General features: G+C 43.4%; 1 protein-coding gene across 1 annotated transcript; it reads right to left on the bottom strand.

The window, feature by feature from the left end:
* Nucleotides 1–3,237: 3,237 nt before the first annotated feature.
* On the bottom strand, nucleotides 3,238–10,743 carry LMOD2 (leiomodin 2; the record flags this gene model as incomplete). Its single annotated transcript, XM_082631852.1, has 3 exons — nucleotides 3,238–3,526; nucleotides 4,048–5,418; nucleotides 10,471–10,743. The coding sequence occupies 3 exons, from the start codon at nucleotides 10,741–10,743 to the stop codon at nucleotides 3,500–3,502; spliced, it is 1,671 nt and encodes a 556-aa protein (XP_082487978.1). The 3' UTR covers nucleotides 3,238–3,499.
* Between the last annotated feature and the right edge of the window lie 10,095 nt (nucleotides 10,744–20,838).

Here is a 20,838-nt window from a genome sequence, read left to right as displayed (position 1 = left end):
TTGATTCCTTTTTTAGCCTGGCATCTTCTCTATTCTTTAAAAATCCAAAACAAGTGTCACCTTCCCTGAGAAGCCTCTCTTGACCCCTTATCTGCTTTTGGTCAAGGGTCTGTGGTAAACTGTGGCTCACAAGTGAAATGCATTCAACATTTGTTTTTGTCCAGTCTGCAGACTGAGGAGAGTTTAACATGTTTTAATAGCTGAAAAAAAATCAAAGAAGAAAATTAACAACACATGAAAATTATATGGAATTTAAATTTTAGTGTCCATAAATAAAGTTGTATTAGAACACCAACACACTCATTCACTTACGTATTGTCTGTGGCTGTTTTCACCCTACAACGGCAGAGCTGAATAGCTGTGACAAACACCAAATGGCCCACGAAGTCTAAACTATTTAAATATTTGATATGCTATTTTAAATATCTCTGGCTCTTTACAGAAAAGGTATGCTAAGCCCAGCTTGAGGTGATTAGGCTTCTGCAGTGCTCATATAGGACCCTACACCAGCCTCTAGCTCAGTTCTTACTGCATATTCTGGAAGGAATGAGGATCCTCACTGCTTGGCATTGGAGGACACTTTCTAATTCAACTTGGTCTCCCCAGCATCGAGGAGAGTGCCTCATCCACGGGAGGCACCTGATACACAGACACACGATGCATGAAAGAATGGTGTCAGCTCCCTCTCCTAGACTGTAAGTGACACGAGGACAGGCGTCTTATCTCCTTCATTCACTGTGTAGCCTCAACATCCAGAAGTATCTGGAACATGGTAGGCACTCAGAAAATAGTTGTGGAAGTTGGGTGCATCTGTATTGGTACCATATTTCTGAGTTTTGTAATTCTTACCTCAGTTCGTTGTCTTTTACATCCGCTATTTGACGACTGATGGAGACAAAAACCCACCTTCCAAACCTCAGAGAAACAAAGAAAAGACAGTGTGAACTTGTCTGGAAATGAAGTAGTTAAGAGGTCTTTTCAAGAATGTATCGATTTACCCCAGTCTTCGGTGCCTCTCAATACTGGCCACTGCAGTCTGTTATTACCTCTCCCCTCTCCCTCACTTGGAGCAACTACATCAGGGCAGGTATTAAATCACTGAGTTATTGAATACCTGTAGCAGCAGGGCTCCAGAAGCAGGGTGAGACTCGGCATCCTGGCTCTGTTTCAATCAGGATGAGGCGTACTTCAAGAGATTCACGTGCAGATATAAATCATGGTCTAAACACTTCATCTGGTCTTGGACAGCCTCTCTCCCAGTGAGCTGAATGCTCTTTAGAGACGATGAACTAACTGGTCTTCATACCAGCTCTGTGAGTTTGCAGGAAGGATGAACTAAGGATCCCTGTTCTGTGCTGAGGAGTCATGACACCTTGCCTGTTTACAGTGCTGTATTCTGAAATCACATTCGAGAAATGCTTTTCCTGAATGAAAAACGTGCCAACTTAGTGCCTGACCGTATCATACTTGTCTTATTAGGGGCTTTATCATATTTTGTTTTGTGGGTTGGCTGTAAGGATATCTTTATTTACATTTTGTGAAGTGCCTCTTAAGTGCACGCTGCTCTCTCCCGAAGCCCAAAAATTTCCAGCAAAGCAGTCTTTTAAAATGTCAAGGAGATGGGCTTCCCTGGTGGCGCAGTGGTTGAGAGTCCGCCTGTCGATGCAGGGGACACGGGTTCGTGCCCCGGTCCGGGAGGACCCCGCATGCTGCAGAGCGGCTGGGCCCGTGAGCCATGGCCGCTGAGCCTGCGCGTCCGGAGCCTGTGCTCCGCAACGGGAGAGGCCACAACAGTGAGAGGCCCGCGTGCCGCAAAAAAAAAAAAATGTGAAGGAGAGAATGTTTGTCTCCCAATCACTCATTTCTGGTGAGAGGGCCTGGCAGGTTTCCACAGCCCTAGCGGCTCCCGGCAGCCCAGGAACTCGCCTCTCCCTCCCGGTTCTGCACACCCTCTTTTTCTGGGATTCATACATGGTTTTATCAAAGGACCCTTTTTTTTTTTTTTTTTGCGGTATGCAGGCCTCTCACTGTTGTGGCCTCTCCCGTTGCGGAGCACAGGCTCCGGACGCGCAGGCTCAGCGGCCATGGCTCACGGGCCCAGCCGCTCCGCGGCATGTGGGATCTTCCCGGACCGGGGCACGAACCCGTGTCCCCTGCATCGGCAGGCGGACTCTCAACCACTGCGCCACCAGGGAAGCCCCAAGGGAGAGCACCTTTTAATGTTGCTGTGAAAAGTACACAACTTAGTTCTGAAAATGTCAGTCACTCCCTACACGAAGTCAGGAAACAGTTATTAAACGGGTGGCCCAGGGAGCTCGCCAGGACCACTGTCATACTCTGTAGGACACAAAGGAAACATTGCTAATCATAGATAATACAAAGGACTTTAGAGGAGATTTCTAGCTTTCATAAATCGGAGAGGAGCCCTAGGGTGGAATGCAGGGAATCTCTGATAGTCTTTCTCTTATCTGAATTCAGATCTTTCTTGAGTGAGAGGGAGGTGGGGTGATTGCAAATACATGTACCCTTGTCCTGGATGTGTGTTGTGGACTCTGACATCACCACTATGTATTCAGAGCACCAAAAGGCTGAGACCCATTAAACTAAAGCTCATCCAGGGAGAGTTTAAAGGAGACTTGAACAGTGCATCTTTAGCATCAGCCTCAAGATAGCTCTGAATTCAGAGTGGGGTGTGGGGGGGGTGCCTATCTTCCAGACATTTCCTTAGCACTTACTCCCTCTCTACCAAGAGATTTCTAACTTTCAACTGTTTGTTTGTTTTTTTCTTCCAGAAATAGTTGGTTTTAATTATAAATGATTGAATGACTTCTGGGTACCTATCAGCCTTATGGAAATATGGGAGTGTCAGCTGCCATCCTGGGTCCAACATCCATGCATCTAAGATAATAATGGTCACTTTGGGGTCTTTTCCCAAGCTTTTATCTCACTACCAAAAAGACTTTTAAGAAGGTTCTTGATTCCAGACCTTTAGAGAGAGCTCTGATCAGATTTTCTTAGACATGAGAAAACACAGGCAAATGCTAAGGACCCAAACCTTTTGGGGGGGCTGAGAATGTAATATTTTTAATATTTAGCAAGGTTACATACACACCTGACAGATGTGAATATCAATTTACAAAAAAAATAGTTTGTTTAAAAAAAGCCCGAAAAACTTCAATCCAAATTTATTGGGATTACAAAAATAACAGCCCATTTCATTAACTCATGACAGCTCAGAATTACCAACACAGCCAGAGCATGTTTAAATAAACTGCTTCTTGCCAATACAAATCTCATGACATAAAAAAGAAGTTTATTTTCATATTTACAGAAGAAACATGCTGATAGTTTCTTCAAATTCTCTTTGGAATTAATGGGTGAGGCTACTTTTAAAGTCAGAGAACATTTCAGATTGAAGAAGGTATTTTAGAAACATCTCACAATGCATTTTATCTAATACCACTGAATAAATCTGCATCGTCTTCTAAAGATCGGGGTTTTATCGCAGAGCTTCTGGAACTTCCACCTACAAAGATAGGGGATTTTCTTTCAATCAAAACAGTACAAATGATAAAGTGAAAAAAATATCTGTAGAGTATGTCTTTAGCAGTATTCTCCAGGAAGAACTCAGATATAGATTATTGCTGGGTGGTACTCAAATTTTATATGATAAAGTAGGTTTTAAATCACTTGCAACTCTGTGGTAAAATTTTTGACAAGTGATGAATCTGTTCTGGAATGTAGATGAGAACGCCCTTGATTTTCTTATTAAGGAAATCGGGACTTTTTTAGATTGAAGTATCTTAAGATGAGCCTGGCCCTTAAAAGACTGAGATGCCAAGAAGGTGGACCAGGCACATCTCTCAAATGGAAATGTGCTATCTGGTGACCTGCTTCTGATGCTCCAAATTTGGTAGCCTGCTCTGGCATACTAAAACATTTAAAATATTGATTAAGTATTTGAGAGGCGACTTTGGGACCCTTGTGCGGTGGAGGCCGGCTCCTTTACTAGGTCTGCGCCCCAGGGTCTGCCCTCGGGTTACTTACGCGCCTTAGCTGTCTCATGCTGCTGCCCCGAATAGCTTCCATGAGATTCTCATGTGCTGATCTCTGTGGGGTAGAAGGTCGGGAAGTGTCTTCCATTTTCTTCTCCTGCACTGACCTCAGGGAATTTCTAATTTCCTTTAGGCTACTGTTGGGCTGTTTCTTAGCCTTTTTCCCTTTTTTCTTTTTCTGTCCATTTTGTAAGGCCCGCTGGGCACTCTCCTGCTGTTTGATGACTTCTGCGATGTTCCGCGTGATGAGCTTCTCTGGGGGCGGAGGGGGCGGCGGCGGCGGAGGAGGGGGCGGTGGCAGCTTTTGCGGAGGAAGAGGGGGCGGGGACGGCGGCGGCGGCGGCGGCGGAGGAGGAGGGGGCGGGGCCACCGGCGACGGAGGACGGCTCCTCACGCTTTGGACTTTACTGGGGAGTTTGGGGGATGAGCGGGGTGAGTGCCTGGGGGATGCGTGAGGTGAAGAGCCGGGCGTCCCTCTTCGCCAGACTTTGGTCCTAAGGTTGGCTCCCCCATCGTACCCCTCCTGCTGCTTTTGCTCCTGTATCCGCTTCTGCCGCTGTTTATCCATGTTTCTGGTCAAGAGGCTAGTCATGCTCATTCTTGGTCCTGGGAGCTCGAAATGGTATCCCAGCCTCAGCAGCGTGGTGTTCTCCTTCAGCAGCTTGACGATCTCCATCTCCACCTGGCTGCCCATGATGTGCCTTTGGTTGTGGAAGCGCAGCTCGGTGAGCACGCTGTTGTGCTGCAGAGCCCTCATGATGGCCAGGATGCCCTTGCCCGTGACGAAGTTGGACTCGATGTTGACGCTGGTGATGTGGCGGTTGACTCGCAGCATTTCCGCAATGGCGGTGGCCACGCTGTCGTCGGCGCGCGTGTTGGCCAGACTGAAGGTCTTCACCACCGTGTTGGCCTTGAGGGCCTCCGCGAAGCGGGTGAGGGTCTGCGACGTGATGTTCTCGATATTGTTCAGATTGACTTCCGTGGTGTCAGGGTCATTGTTTTTCATCTTTTCCAGAGCATCCTCGATCACCGTAGGGTTTCCACAGGGGTGGATGGCAGCCGGGGACTCTGTGTTCCTTCCGCTGTGGCCGTTGGTCAGATGTATGTTTTCAATTTGGCTTTTAAATGTCTCTGGCCTCGAGCTGTCAGAATTGACACCACCGTAATGTACGGATCCATTCATCCCCTTCTCGTTTTCAATGGTTCTTTCCTCCCCTTCGCTGTCCTCTTCCTCCTCGGCCTCGTCCTCGTCCTCGTCCTCGTCCTCGGCCTCCTCTTCCGTATACACCTCTTCAGAAACCTCACTGTTACTTTCAGTAAAGATAAGCTCTTCCTCACTCTCCTCTTTGTCTTCTTCTGCAACCTAAAGAGCATGGTATCATCATTAAGTTTGTCATTTCTAAGCACATTTTTTAAATTTACGAAAGTAACACATGGCTTTGCATGGATCAAATCATCGTGTGGTCCATCTAAAACTCATGCAATGTGATATGTCAATTACATCTCAATAAATTTTTTAAAAAGTAACACACAGCAAGTAATACGGAAGTATATAAGACAAAAAAGTTCATCTCCACCTTCTGATCTCTCTAGTTTGGGTGACCAAGGTTAATATTTCCTTGCATAGCCCAACAGCTCTTTCTACAAACGTTTCTTTTGTTTTCTGCAAAATAAAGATCCAGAATTCAGTTTATGGAATAAAAGTTTGCTATCATTTTACCAGTTTGAACAGATATGTCGGAACTTCTGCTCTGGAAAGCCCTTGATAAAATTTTTATTCTCTTGACTACCTCTTCTGAACTACTTGACTCCTAGTCTATTACAGTTTAGCAAATTCAACTATCCCTTAGGGAATCACCCCTCAGTCCTTCCTTATTTCTCCATCCCAAACTTACGAGTGACAACGAAAATATACAACAGGTTCATGGGTTCCCTTTCTTAATGTTCAAAAATTCTTCCCCCAATTTGCCTCCTATAGCCTATGTGACAGGAGCCCAGAGCACTCTGCCCTGTCCTGTCTCGGTGTAGACAGAGGTGGGGCATGTCCCTCTGGGGTAGAGCCTGGCACAGGGTCTCAGAGACCCCACAGCACCTGAGGCTGTCTCTGTCCTTTCTCTGGGGAAAGAAGCCGAGGGGACAGGGCTGCTGTTCAGGGCAGCAACAGGTCAAAACCCAGCTCTCTGCAGAAACTCAATCAGGTCACCCTTTTCAGCAAATCAGCTTGAAATCTCACGTTATCACAGGGTTAAATGAGACAGGACTGCAGGAGACACGAGATGGGAAAGATAATCGCCCTTGGCACCAGCTAGATTCCAACCATAATGTGGAACAGCAGAGAACAGTAGAAACTCTTGAAGCAAGCCCCTGCCTCAGCCTGATGGTCTTAAATTGGTTACCAGGTATCAATTCTGAGAGACTTTCAGGCACACACAATTTCATTCCATCTTTGTCTTTCCTGTTTACAAGACTCTTTGTACTGAGAAGCTCAGGTGACCCCATCTTTCTTTTTCTGCTACCTTTTCTGATAAAATAAAAATCTCGAACTTGCTGACAGAGTCCGATTTTCTCTAATGCTATCTTTTTAGTCCGTTATTTTCTCTAAAGTCCTGAGATGCTTTCCTATCCCCGAAACCTTGATTCTTCCCTCCATACTGGAAATGTTTTTGACCCCAGGCCGAGGCATATGGAATGAGCTTTGGAAAACACTGTGCTGGTCTCCAGGTTTGCTTGCCCAGTTGCTATCACGGAATAGCCTCCAGTTATCCACTTGCTTGGAGTGGCAGGCACCACGTGATGGCCTGGGGAAGGGGTCAGCCGCTCCTCGGTTGCCTCCTCCAGTCTTAATTTTTTACTCACTTATTCAGGAGGAGGAGGGAGAGTGATACAGTGTGTGTGTGTGTGTGTGTGTGTGTGTGTGTGTGTGTTGTAAGTATATGTTTTTAGCTGTTTCAGTATTTGGAAGAAAGGGACCTGTCACAAAATTCAAGGTATACTGCCTGTCATACCACCATTAAATTGTACCCTCTAGTTTTTAAAAGAACTTTAGGCTTTATCTGCAAGAGATGTTTTCCCCTTAAATGTACTGGAGAGGTCATATGCGAAACTGTTATCCAGCAATGAGTTGTCCTGTAACATCTAAATGACATTTCCTCCAGAAATGTCTTTGACACCTCTTCAAATTATCCTTGTGATGTGTTCCCACAGTGTTGTACTTCCTCCAGTAAAGTACCTATTTAATGATTTGTCATTTTTCTCAAAAGACTGTTTGTGGGGTGAGGACAAGGATCACATCTGTTTTGTTCACCTTGCACAGTGCTCAGCACATAGTAGGGACTCAATAAAATTTGTTAACGGAATGGCTCTAAATTGACATTGGTTTTAACAGCCACTGAGAGTCGGGACAAGGCCTAGAAGAAAAGTACTGATGGGGCTGGGGTCGGGGGAAGGTGACCGACTGTCCTGGTTTGCCCAGGACTGAAAGGTATCCCAGGAAGCAAGAGTTTTTAGTTCTAAAATCTAGATAGTCCCAAACAATCTGAGATGGTTAGTCACCCTAGGTGGGGGACATCTAAGAGAAGAACAGCAGAAGGGAGAAAGGTGTCTAGAGAGGGAGGAAGGAGGATATAAAAACAATCATTGCTTACTTTCAAAATTATTCTGGCATTTGTACTGACTGCACTGTTCCAGATCACCTATCTGCCACTGCTCTGTAGTTAACCCAGATCCTTGCAGGAATAGGGGTGGGAAGGTGGAGGGGGGCGGGCATGAGGTGCTGGGGGGCGATGTTGGTACCCTTAGGGCATAAATTAGGCAAAAAGAAAAGGGTGTCTAACCATTTCTCCTCATTACCTCCCTGGCACCATTACATGAAAAAGGAGGCTTGGTTCCGTTCTGGTTCTGGTTCTCCGCCTAAAGAGCGGGTTGATCTTAGACAAATCACTAAACCTCTGTGGAGGGGAGTCTCAAAGAAACTGCAGTAGAGTTGAGTGGTTCTCAAACCAGTGTGTGTCATAACCACCCAGAGGGCTTGTGAGGCCACACACTGCTGGGCCCCATTCCCAGAGTTGCTCATTCAGCAGGTCTGGGGGAGCCCTAGAATTAGTAGTTCTAAGAAGATCCCAGGTGATGCTGATGTACCCACATTCTGAGAATCACAGTCTTTGTGCCAACAGAACTTGGTTTGAATTTCAGCTGGAAGCTGTTTATCTCAAATGAGTTTCTTAACCTCTCCTAGTCTCAGTTCTCATGTCCAGAAGATAAAAATTCAGTGAAATAAAATGAATGTACTCATGGGCACCTATGCCTGAAGCCCGGCAGACACTCTAGCTAGGGGAGCTACATCTTTGGGTCGGCAAGGCCCCTTGGAGCTGTTTAATGCAGGATAAGTTTGTGTGAGTCCAACTGGGCAGAGGCTGTCATTCCCTAGGGGCTGAACATGATTTTCATAAGCATTTACAGAGCCAGGAGGAGCCTGATCATCGTCTCCTTCTCATGGTCCGTGCTGGGCTGCTCTTCACTTACGCCGCCGTCCCCCTCCCCCTCCTACCCACCAGTCAGCTGCTTTGAGCTTTTTCCTGGAGTGGAAATGGATTGACACCCTCCACTGGCAAGCTTCTGCTCAGCACTCCTTGTGACTCCAGAGACAACTAGCCAGCAGGGGCAAGGGTAGCGGGAGAAAAGTTAACTAGCTGAGAAAGGAATCAAAGTTCATCAACATAAAGCCTCTCTAATTGAGCTGATAAGCTATTGGCAGGGATCAGGGATCAACAAAACCTTTGGCAGGAGCCAGTGGGTTTCATCAACAGCTGACAACAGGCTTTGCCCTTTGTTTTCCACTGATCTCAAGACATTATGCCATTAAAATGCCTTTGCTGGGCTATTGCTCCAATGGTTATCTGTCCTGGATATTATGAGGCAATTTTAATCTTTTTATTAAGGAAAATCTTTAAGAACTGTTAGGAAAATGTCCTACTTATATTGGATCAGATTTTGGACACACATTTCCACAAGAGAGAAAAAAAAAAAAAAGACCTCTGAAAATCATGGTTGTGGAGGAACCGACCAACCCCAGTCCTGGCCCATGATGTGTATCCTTCCTTCTCACCACCACCTCACTCCTTCAGCCCCTCAATGCAGGCGGCCACCGTGGCCTTGGCAGCTCCTGGCCTGATCCCAGTGGCCCTTCCTGCGATGATTGACATGGACAAGGCTCACACATATCTTGCTAAAAATGTGGCCAACACACCCTATCATCAAGATCATCTAACAGCGCCTAGATTAGTACCATGGAAGTCTCACCATTGGCTTTGGGCCATTTTGATTTGAGATGATGCCAGTGGAGCACAGAGGTATTAAACTCTCGCTCCTGACCGGTGTTCTTCCACAAATTCAGGACTTTGTTATTTGGACATTCTTATTGTCATGACTATAATATTTTCCCAGAGCCTAATCTTTTGAACTTCCTTCTGTGAATGATTCATTTGGCAAATTCAAAGTAACTGTTTACAGGTCAGAGGACAAGAGCTTAATAGGTCTGACCTCTAATATAAGCACATTTCCTGGCCTTAGAATCACCATTATAAAATAGAACAGAATCTTAGAGATCATCTACGCAGGCATGCTTAACTTGGGTCCTTAGGTGGGTTTCAGGCTGTGTGTCATCATTTTGAAATTCTATGTAAAATTTGTGTATGTTTACACAAGCACACGTTCATTTTCTTAAGAAGGTCCATAAGTTATCCAAATCTCAAAAGGGTGTTTGATTCACAAAGGAAACACTGGATCCAATGTCCTCCATCAACAGATGGGAAAGAGAACCCTGCAGAAGCCACTATCTGTTTAAGATCTTACAAGTTAGGCACAGAGCAGGGAGTAGAAATAAGGTCCCCTGACTCTCAGCCCCATATACTTCTCACCACCCCACACTTCCTGCTGTTGGAAAAAAAGAATTATTTTTACTGTAGTCACCATCACAGTCCAAGCAACCAGAGTACACACTTTTGTCTTTATAGAAGAAAATAAATTTAGTTAACCACTATATATACACACACACACATATCTATACACATATATAAATACATCTACATTTCTATTATGCCGCATCCCCAACTTATAACCCAAATTAGACTTACGTTTGGCAAAATATTTAAACCCATGCTTTGCTTGTGAATTATTTTCTTTGTGAAGATCCCATCCTTGTCAATCATAGGACCCCAACTAAGAATTTTACATATAATCCATTGGGTGGCCATAAAAGTTAGATGACTATTTCAGCCTGAGAAGATTTTCAATAGCAGCTACAAGTGGGTTATAAGAAAAGAAAAGTGAGGAGGGCTGAAAAGTTAGAAAAAACAGCTTCCTGGGTTCGGGGTAGGGCCATGGGAGCAGCTAAAGAAAAAAAAATCCAAGAGCCTACCTTTCCACACTCCCCCAGCCTCTCCTTCTCCAAGAGTTTCTGGGACTCCTTTTCCCAGTAGGCCATCAGTGCCTCTCTGCTGAATGTCCCCGTGGGCGTTTTCTCGGTCAGGCTCTTTTGCCTCATCCCCACGGGAAGGCTGTGATCTGGTTCAATATCTTCTAGCTCCCTCTCTAGCTCCTTCAGCTCCTCGGCTGACAGGGAAGCCAGGAGTTCATCCTCATCGATGGATTCGTATTTGCTAAGTTCTCTCCTGTAGCCGAAGGTAGACATGGTCCCTGCTCTGTCAGACCCACAAGGAGCTCGGAGCACGAGGCATTCAAGGCAGCCAGCAGCAGGCAGGGGAAACAAGTGGGTAGGCTGGTTAGCAACCGGTGCTGGGAGTGCCTGCGATAGCCTTTTAAGAGTGGTGGTACAGGCTGTGACAATGCAGAGAGGGATGAAGACATAGGCTGTTTTAAGCATCAGACGTCAGCTAGACATTTGAACACAAAGAATGTCACATCGGTGGTGGATGGAGGTCTCGGAACCAGTGGGGATTATTCACATACTGGCCAGGGACGTATTTAGCTGAGCCTGATAGCTCATGAGGACAGGAGTGCTTCAGATAGGGAGTAGCCCAGTTCTTGCTTTGTATTCAAACAACAAGGGGGTAAAATTTATTTTGAAAATGACTCGCTACCACCACGGTCATGAAAAGATTCTTTCCTTATAATCTCCCAGGATGAGAAATGACTGCACATCCCTCTAGAGTAGTTATTCTGGTTCTCCTAAAAACATATTGTGGGTGGCATTGATGGGAACAGAAGGCTATAATAATATAGCACTTTCCTATTTACCTTACATTTTGCAGTTTGCCAAGCACTTGAATGTAATTTTCCTAATCATAGGTCCTGTGAGATGACTTCTCCTTTACAGATTTTGGCAACTGAGGCTTGAGAAATTAAGTGAAAAAGTCCAACAGCTAGAAGGGGAGAAGTCGCTCTCTCCTCTGCACAAAATGGCTTCCTTCTCCTCACCCCTGAATATTAGTAAACAACTAGATTTGCAACTAAAACTCCAAAAAGACAAATAATTATACTGGGTGTGAGTTATTAAGAACTGACCCCGTGCCAGCCTAGTGCTAAGCATTTTATACATTTTGTCTAATTTAATCCCACAGTCCTGGAAGGTGTACAGTATTACACATATTTTACTAGTACAGATTCAGAGAGGTTAAGTAACTAGCCCATGACCACAGAGCTAAGAAGTGGTGGAGTTAGAATTTGCAACTAGATTTGCATCTGGGTTGAAAACTGAAGAGATGCTAATTTGAAATTATATATGTGCCCATACTCTTATGAATGTGATGAAATATATACATAGTTTACAGGGCTTCATAAATATATCATTTCAGCATAGAGATATATAAACATCTATTAAAATGTATATGCATAGAAATATACATTTATCAGCACAAGTATAATATATGTTATTTTGTTTATGCATTCAGCAGTCAGTGAATATTTGGGTTGTTTCCAGGTTTGGGTAGTTATAAATAATGTTGCTATGAACACTTAATGTGAAAGTCTCTGTGTAGCCATGTGTTTTCATTTCTCTTGGGCAGGTATGCAGTAGTGGAGCTGCTGAGTTATACGGTAAATTTACGTTTAACTTTTCATGAAACTAATTATTTTCCAAAACGGCTACACCAATTTACTTTCCCACCAGCAATGATGAGAGTCCCAGTTTCTCCACATTCTAATTTGTCATTGCTCTTCTTTCTGATTATAGGTATTTTAGTGCCTGTGAAATGGTATTTCATTATAGTTTTAAATTTCGTTCCTCAAATAACTAATGATACTGAGCAGCATTTCATGTGTTTATTGGCTGTCTTATATCTACTTTGGTAAAATATTCATTCAAATCTTATGCTCAGTTTTAAATTGGGTTATCTTCTTATTACTGAGTTATAAGAGTTTTTTGTATATTCTGTACTTTATCAGAGATATGATTTGCAGATTTTGTCTCCCATTCTGTGAATTGTCTGTTGGTGTCTTTCGAAAAGCGAATGTTTTTAATTTTGATGAAGTCTAGTTTCTCAGTTTCTTCTTCTATTGCTTGAGCTTTTGGTATTATAACTAGGGAATCTTTTCCTAACACAAGGTCTGAGAGACTTACTCTTATGTTTTCTTCTAAGTTTTATAGTTTTTGATTTTTATATTTAAGTCTATTACTCATTTTGACTTAATATTTGCATATGTGTAAGGTGATGGTCTAAATTCATCTTTGTGTATACAGATGTCCAATTGTCTTCTTTTTTTTTTTTTTTGAGGACTATGCCTTCTCCTATTGAATTGCACTGGTGTCTTTGTGGAAAATTAATTGGCCACAAATGTAGGGGTTTATTTCTGGTCAGTCAGTTATGTTCTATAGATCTGTAAGTCTATTTTCTTATGACAATACCACCTAGGCATAATTACTATAGCTTTGTAGTATGTATTGAAACCAGGAAGTGTAAGTCCTCCAACTTTTTTTTTTTTTGCAAGAATGTTTTGGCTAACTATTTATGACCTTAACTCATTGTGGTAGTCTGCCTCCCAAAATAACTATGACTCTTCAATCATACTAGTGAGAGAGATGATGATGATATTAGAAATGATGAGTTCATTGTTTTTTTGTTTGGCTTCTAGCATATACTTTTGTGTAGCCTTAGTGGCAACACAGCTTTTTAATGTGAAAATGGGTTTGATTTTTGGAAATGACATCAAATTATTATATCCAAATCTGGTGAATAAGATGAGTTATTTGGCTGAATAATGACATTTTAGGTTAAAAAATGATGATTACAACTATGTAAAAACCTATGTGTTTTTTGAAAAAAAAGATGAAAAAATACATTAAAATAATAGTACAGGTTCATTTCTTCAACAATTTTGTATTAGGCACATATGCTATGTTGACCAGTATACAAATTTAGAGATATGCGATTATGTACAAAAAAATGAAATTGTGTTTTATTCTTTCTCTCATTTGTAACTTTTCTGTAATATTTTAGTATTATTTTTATTCGACAACTTATTGAACATACACTGTGTGTCAGATTCTAATTTAAGACTTGGAGTTAGAGCACTGAAGAAAACCAGCAAAGTCCCTTCCTTCATGGAGTTTATAGTCTTGTTGGGGGAGACAGACAATATGTAAATAAACAAGTAAATACAGAACATATCAGACAGAAGCTCAATGGAGAGAAATAAATCAGGGTAAATGGGAAGGAAGAAGATTGTGAGTGTAATATTTCATGTAGGAAAGATCTCTGTTTTAATACGGTGACATTTGAGCACAGACCTGGGGAAGTGAGGGCTTGATGCAGATTATAATACACAACTAACGTGACTATAAAATAATGACTCAGATATTCTTGGAATCACAGATTCTTAGCTTTTTAAGGGACTTTGAAACACATCAACCCCCTATCACTTCTACAAATGGTCATCTAGTGTTTGCTTGAACACTTTCAGTGAAAATTGTACATTACCAAAAATTCACTCCATTGTAGGATGGCTCAAATCATTAGAAAATTCTTTTTTCTATTGTGTCGAAACTGATCTCTTGAAAAATCACTACACATATATTTTAGTTTTCTCATTGGAACAACCCAGAATAAATATGGTCTCATGTGAGTTTCTTCTTCCAAACCTTGGGTGGCCCATGAATGACTCTGAAAATAGCTCTGGAAGAGGAGACATTAAAGTGTTTTGCTCTGTGGCAGCATCACTGAAAACAATTATGGCCTCTTGAGACACTACCTTAAGAACAATGGTCATTCAGATATTCTAGTATATATGTTACAAATCACTCTGATTACGATAATAATCACAACTCCTGGATGAGCTTAGTTCACTGAATCCCTCTACGTTTTCTCCAGAAACTTTAAATCCATTGGATAAAATTCTGCTGAGTCATTAAACATCACTGCCCTGCCTAACCCTGGCCAGACCTAACTATGATGAATAATTTAGATTTCTTTGCAACCTTGTCTACACTGAGGGAAAAAATCCCAGTCATATGTGTTCCTAGCATCAGCATTTTCTGTTTTGGGATTTTTACCTGATCACACTGTGTTTTTGAGTAGAATTGCTTTTTAGAGTCCACAATACTATAAGCCATCTGAAGATCTGCATTTTCTCTTTAAAAAAAATCTCTATATTGGAGAGAATTATTTTCATGCTTCTTGATTGTCAATCTGATACACACTATTTCCCAGGACATCAGCAATTCCCTTTTTAGTGAAAACAGTTTTTTTTTTCTTTCAACGTTTTTTTCCCTTTAGTTTCCTCTCAAAAATGCTATTATTTGTTTCTTTATTCAACACCCATTTACCAAATACCTGCTGCGTGGATAGGTACTGTGCTGGAAGCTAGGATTATAAACAGAAAAATAGAAATTGATCTAGTCCCTGCCCTCAGGAGCTCATACTCCTGGGAGAGAGGCAGACAGCTGACAGTAACACAGTGCAGTGACAGCTTCGCCAAGGTGCCAGCAAGACAAGAGCCATGGAATAAATACAGATGAAGAAGCAAGGCAGCCCACGTGGGTGCAGTCAGAGAAGGCACAGGAGCCCTAAAGAGATTTCCTGGCAGAGAGAGCAGCCTCCGGAGCAAACGCACAGGAGTATGAAAACAAAAACATAACAAAAACAGGGCATTCTTTGGTATAGAGGTGGGGAGGAGAAAGAGCTAAGCAGAAACTGGCCTCCCCTGCAACTCTTTTTTTTTTTTTTTGTAGCCACCACCGTCATGCCTGGCACCTGGTAGATGCATATCGATGTTGAATATTTTTTGTTTGAAGGGCCAGGTCAAGGAGTTTTGGACTTTATTATCGTCTAAATTTAAGTGGAAATCTCTAACATTATCCCATAGCCAGAATTTGCCTTCTTAAATACAGGCAACTGTTAATCAGCAAGTGTCCTCATGTTAATGAAGACTCAACAAGAGCAAAACTCATCAGCATCTCCAAAAATCACCACTACTAGCCCTGCCAGCAGATCTGGTGTTTCAACAAATAATATTTTTAGGCAGTGATCAGAGACCTCCTAACTCCACTTGTAAGTAATAACTACTTCAGCCTAATGCTCGGCAAGGCGGGAGACCCTCTCCCTAAAGGTGAGTTTCTTGGCTTGCACTTTTGGGTCTTTATGTTCAGAAATGTTGAAAGGTCCTATCAATATGTTTTCTTTAATAATCCCCACATTTCAGGAAGAATTGGTAATTTCAGAAATTGTTCATATTTCAAAATGTTTTGCACAAACTAGTATATATAGGAAGGATAAACAACAAGGTCCTACTGTATAGCACAGGGAACTATATTCAATGTCCTATAATAAAGCATAATGGAAAAGAAAAAAAATTTTGTATAGGCGTTTCTTATCTATAACCACAAAGCAGAGTTAAATGAATGTACTGCAGGAGCACATTTATAAAAATTTCATTTCCCCTGGTCCTTGGCTTTGTTCTGCCGTAGGCACTTGTCACTCACAGATTTAATATATGTAGCTTCAATGATTTGAAAGTATCCCAAAGGGCCAAGATTTATAATGACATGTAATATTTGTGGTACGCGGGCCTCTCACTGCTGTGGCCTCTCCCGTTGCGGAGCACAGGCTCCAGACGCGCAGGCTCAGCGGCCATGGCTCACGGGACCAGCCGCTCCGCGGCATGTGGGATCTTCCCGGACCGGGGCACGAACCCATATTCCCTGCATCGGCAGGCGGACTCTCAACCACTGCACCACCAGGGAAGCCCTATGATGACATGTAATTTTACTGAGCTAAAATCTGTGTCCTCAAGTTCAAGAATGATTTATGAAACTGCCAAGATAAACTTCATCTGGGGTTCTCACCGGCACCAAAAACTCGACTTGCTCCAAATTTGATTTCTCTCTCTCCACCTTCCTCCTCTGAAGGCTTTCACATTTCTGAAAACGGTATCCTCATCCGCCCAGTTGTGGAGCCTGTGTGTCACCTTCTCTCACCAGCATTGTCATATTCGGTCCCAAGCTCTTGAATCCTACTTCATGTGTGACCACTCCCCTGGTCCCAACTTGAGTCTAAGCTCCTGTCCTCATTTTCTTTGATGACTGAAAGTTTTCCCTTTGCCACAATACAGCCAGAGTAATTTTTTGAAAACACAAATCTCATCAGGTCATTCTCAGCCTAAGACCCTCAAATGGCTTCCATTGTCTTTCAGAAAGAATCTTTCCCGGTGCCCTCTGGCCGCTTCAGGATCAGGCCCTGCTCACCTCTCCAGCCTCAGCTTGGGTTGCTTTCTCCACCCCTCACCCTCAGCCACGCTGGGCTTCTGAACTCCAGGCTGGCTCCTTCTCCAAGCCACTGCGCATGCCCTCCCCTCGCCTGCAAGGCCAACGCATCCTCCTCCTTGCTCTCAAGTAACACTCCTGAGAGGAGGCCTCTCCTGATGCCCGAGGCCAGCTTAGTTCTCCCAACTGCCACAAAACTCCATTCCAGGGGCTTCCCTGGTGGCGCAGCAGTTGAGAATCTGCCTGCTAATGCAGGGGACACGGGTTCAAGCCCTGGTCTGGGAGGATCCCACATGCTGCGGAGCAACTAGGCCCGTGAGCCACAACTACTGAGCCTGCGCGTCTGGAGCCTGTGCTCCTCAACAAGGGAGGCCGCGATGGTGAGAGGCCCGCGCACCACGATGAAGAGTGGCCCCAGCTCGCCGCAACTAGAGAAAGCCCTCACACAGAAACGAAGACCCAACACAGCAATAATTAATTAATTAATTAATAAACTCCTACCCCCAACATCTAAAAAAAAAAAAGTTAGCCATTCTTATTAAAAAAAAAAAAAAACCTCCATTCCACGCAGCATCCCACTTGGGATCACTTCATATGAATTTGTCTTTACAGGAAAGGCGTTTTCTCCCAAGGAAGGAAACATGTCTGCGCATTCACCGTCCCCAAGGCCTAGCATAGTTCTCAGGTGTTCAGGAAGTACATTTAAAAAAATACAAAGCCCAGAGGGTTTGCAGTGTAGGCAGGGGTAGATCCGGGTCTTACAGAGCCTGGAGATTTTACAGTGTTGGAGGCCTCTTTAAGAATAATAATAAAAAAATTTAAATACAAGATTAGTTATGAGGCTGTATATAACACACTGATAGAATCACGACAAACCACTAGATCTTAGGTGATTTGAGCTTTCTTCTTCTGAAGCAGCTCATGAAGTGCTTATGGAGAAATGCTACCCAATTATAACCTGGCTTCTCGGCTGTCCCACCCTGCTCCCAACACTCCACTACTCCTGGGACCACCAACAGCCACAAGGGCCCAGAAGCTCCTGCTTCATGATCAGACTGTCTCTGAGTGTGGCCCCCAAACTGACAAATTAGCCCAACTGGTCACTATGTGTTCATATCTCATGATGCCATTTTTGTTCATTTCATGGATGCCTTTCTTATTTAAATTGTCCTCAGCTGGCTGATGAGAAAGCACAAAAATCTATGCCACAGTGTCATTTGCAAGATTGGGAAACTGGAAATTCTCTTATTTTCACAAATGTCAACTGTCTATCTACTGTTAACAAGTCATTCCTAACTTTTTCTTTGTTTGTTTGTTTGTTCGTTTGTTTGTTTCTTTCTTTCTTTCTTCTTTTAAGGCTTAGCTCATCTCTCTCATTGTACAGGTGCCAGGTTGCTTCCTGAACCAGATCTGACTTGTTTCTCACTTACGCAGAAGGATTTGGGTTTTCAACATTTCCTGCAGTTGGTTGGTCCTAAAGCTGCTGTACTAATGCAGTGACCCCTAAGGAAGTTAAGCTTCCGACTTCACTCAGTCTGTCTGCTGGGAGCTTCTCAGATTAGCTGGAGACAGGCTCCCGGCGGAATGTCAGGCAAAGGTCAGCCTCAGCACAGACAACAACCAAGCAGGCCATGGGGATCAGATGAGAACTGGCAATACCCTTATCAAGTCTTCTCTCTCAGGCTTGGCCGCCAAGCCAGTGTCCCAGCAATGCCAGCTTGTGGTCATGACTATGAGTCAAATTTAAAATTATTAGAGCTATTTATAAAAATAATATCTTGTAATTGTATAATTTATAGTTTACAAAATTCAATGTGCCAGGTAGTCTAACATAGCAATCTGATCTCCTTTTAAAAATTGTGTGTAGCTTACACTTACTGTGTGCGAGGCCACACTTGATGAAATAGATACTATGCCTTTCATTTTACAAAGGGTGAAAATGGGTTCTGAAGTTCTGAGAGGTTAAATAGTCCCTTTAAGCATACCCAGCTAGGAAGTGATAGTTAGTGTTATGTTCTGTAAGTCCAAGCTGCTTCTCATATTGAGATTTGCTAGTTTGTCATTTCCAAATGTACCATAATAGAAGGCAGATGGGATGAAAGACAGAAATTTTTAAATAGCGCAGATAATGCTTTCCCTCGTGTGTAGTAGGTTCAAGTATCTTTTGCTGAACTAATTCAAACATGTGAAAATGAGCCCCATGCAAGTAAATGGAAAGGTAAACTGATAACGTTAAAATTATAAAGACAAAAAAAATGGTTTGCAGAAAAATACAATAGTGAGGAAAGAAAAGCTGAATTTCCTCAATCAGGTTTTCCAGCTTATAACATAGGTCATAAAAATGGAATTCCAGGGCTTCCCTGGTGGCGCAGTGGTTGAGAGTCCGCCTGCCGTTGCATGAGACACGGGTTCGTGCCCCGGTCGGGGAGGATCCCACATGCCGCGGAGCGGCTGGGCCCGTGAGCCATGGCCGCTGAGCCTGCACATCCGGAGCCAATGGGAGGGGCCACAACAGTGAGAGGCCCACGTGCCACACACACACACACACACACACACAAAAAGGGATTCCACTTTTGAAACCGGGAGCAGATTTGATATATATTATATGAAGTCCTAATAAAGGGAATTTTACTTGGGGCGTGCTGGAAGTTCTGAGGCTTTCATTCATTTCATCAACTAGTTTAGTTGTAACCCTGAGTGTTGACATGACAGTTTTGGAAGGTTTGCTCACTGTGTATTAAGAAGAATGATGTGGAGGGTCAGCACCCAAGACCACCCAAGACTTGGATCTGTTCCCTGGGAGGGCTCCCTCCTCAGGTTTATGACAATTGTCACTTGAGAAAACTCCAGTCCTGCAGGGAAGTGGTAACTGAAAGGGCAGAACAGCTGAGATCCCACTGTGAAAAGGGGCTACGAAGGTAAATTCAGTGTCAAAATCCAGGAATATGGGGACTCGGTGCGCCCAGTGTTGGGACAGTCAGTGCTTGAGAGCGGGTGTCTGGTTACTGAGCTTTTTCATTGGCAAATTTATCCAGAAAACCAAAGGCACTGTCTTTTCGCACAGACTCATAGTTCCTCACTGACCTTTCCTTTCACAGTTCCCCTGTGTTCTTGAGATCCACAGCCTTTTGAAAGTTTACCTTCTCTGATTTCCCCTGGAATGCCGTCCGTCCCCCCATTTCTGCTTGTTTTCCTTTCCACTGAACGCCCAGGGAATCAGAGCTAGTCTTCATGAGTGTTACAAAGGACCCATCCCACGATAACATGATTCCTTGTCAAGGTATGCCCTCAATGGGACGGGAAAGCTTCATTTTTAGCTCTCCAACCTGTATGCTTTTGTGTGTTCTGTAAACAATAATAATAGTAATGGTAATAATAAAAGGTGGGGAAGTCATATTACAACCAGCATGAGAATGTCAGAAGTTGGCAGAGCAGCCTGCGTTTGTTTGTGTTTGGGAGCCAGTGAGATTGGTGGAGGCGGCAAGCACCGTGCTGCCCTTGAATGCTGTGTCCTCATCGGCTTTTAATGGTCTTATCAGCAGAGCAAAACTAATAAATCATGTGCTGCCAGCACAAGAACCAAGTGCTTTCCTCTGAGCCAGATGATTCCATTGTTTAGCTGGGCGACCTCAGCGAGGTTGTAAACACGGTACCACCTGTCAGGGAGACGCATGCTCTTCTTAGTTTGTTTTTGTTTTTTTTAAGTGATTTATTCAGATGTAGTTCACATATCATAAAATTCACTCAACTTTAAGTGTAAAGTTCAATGATTATTTTCAGTAAACTTACCAAGTTGTGCAACCATCGCCACAATAGAATTTCAGAACATTTCCAGCACCCCCAAAGATCCCTGGGCCCACTTGCAGTCACCCGTTGTTCCTACCCCCCGAGCACCAGGCAACCACTCATCTGTTTTCTGTCTCTATGTACTTGCCTTGGCTGGACATTTTATATAAAGGGAATCTCGAAAGAGTATTCTTTTGTGTCTGGCTTCTTTCACTCAACCTAGTGCTTTTGAGATTTGTCCATGTTGTAGCATGTTGCTGAATAGTAATCCATTTGTGTAGATTG

Source organism: Mesoplodon mirus (assembly GCF_964341445.2).
Source record: "Mesoplodon mirus genome assembly, chromosome: 9".
Lineage (NCBI taxonomy): Eukaryota > Metazoa > Chordata > Mammalia > Artiodactyla > Ziphiidae > Mesoplodon > Mesoplodon mirus.
Note: the sequence above shows the minus strand (reverse complement) of the source record. Positions and strands in the feature narration are given on the sequence as shown.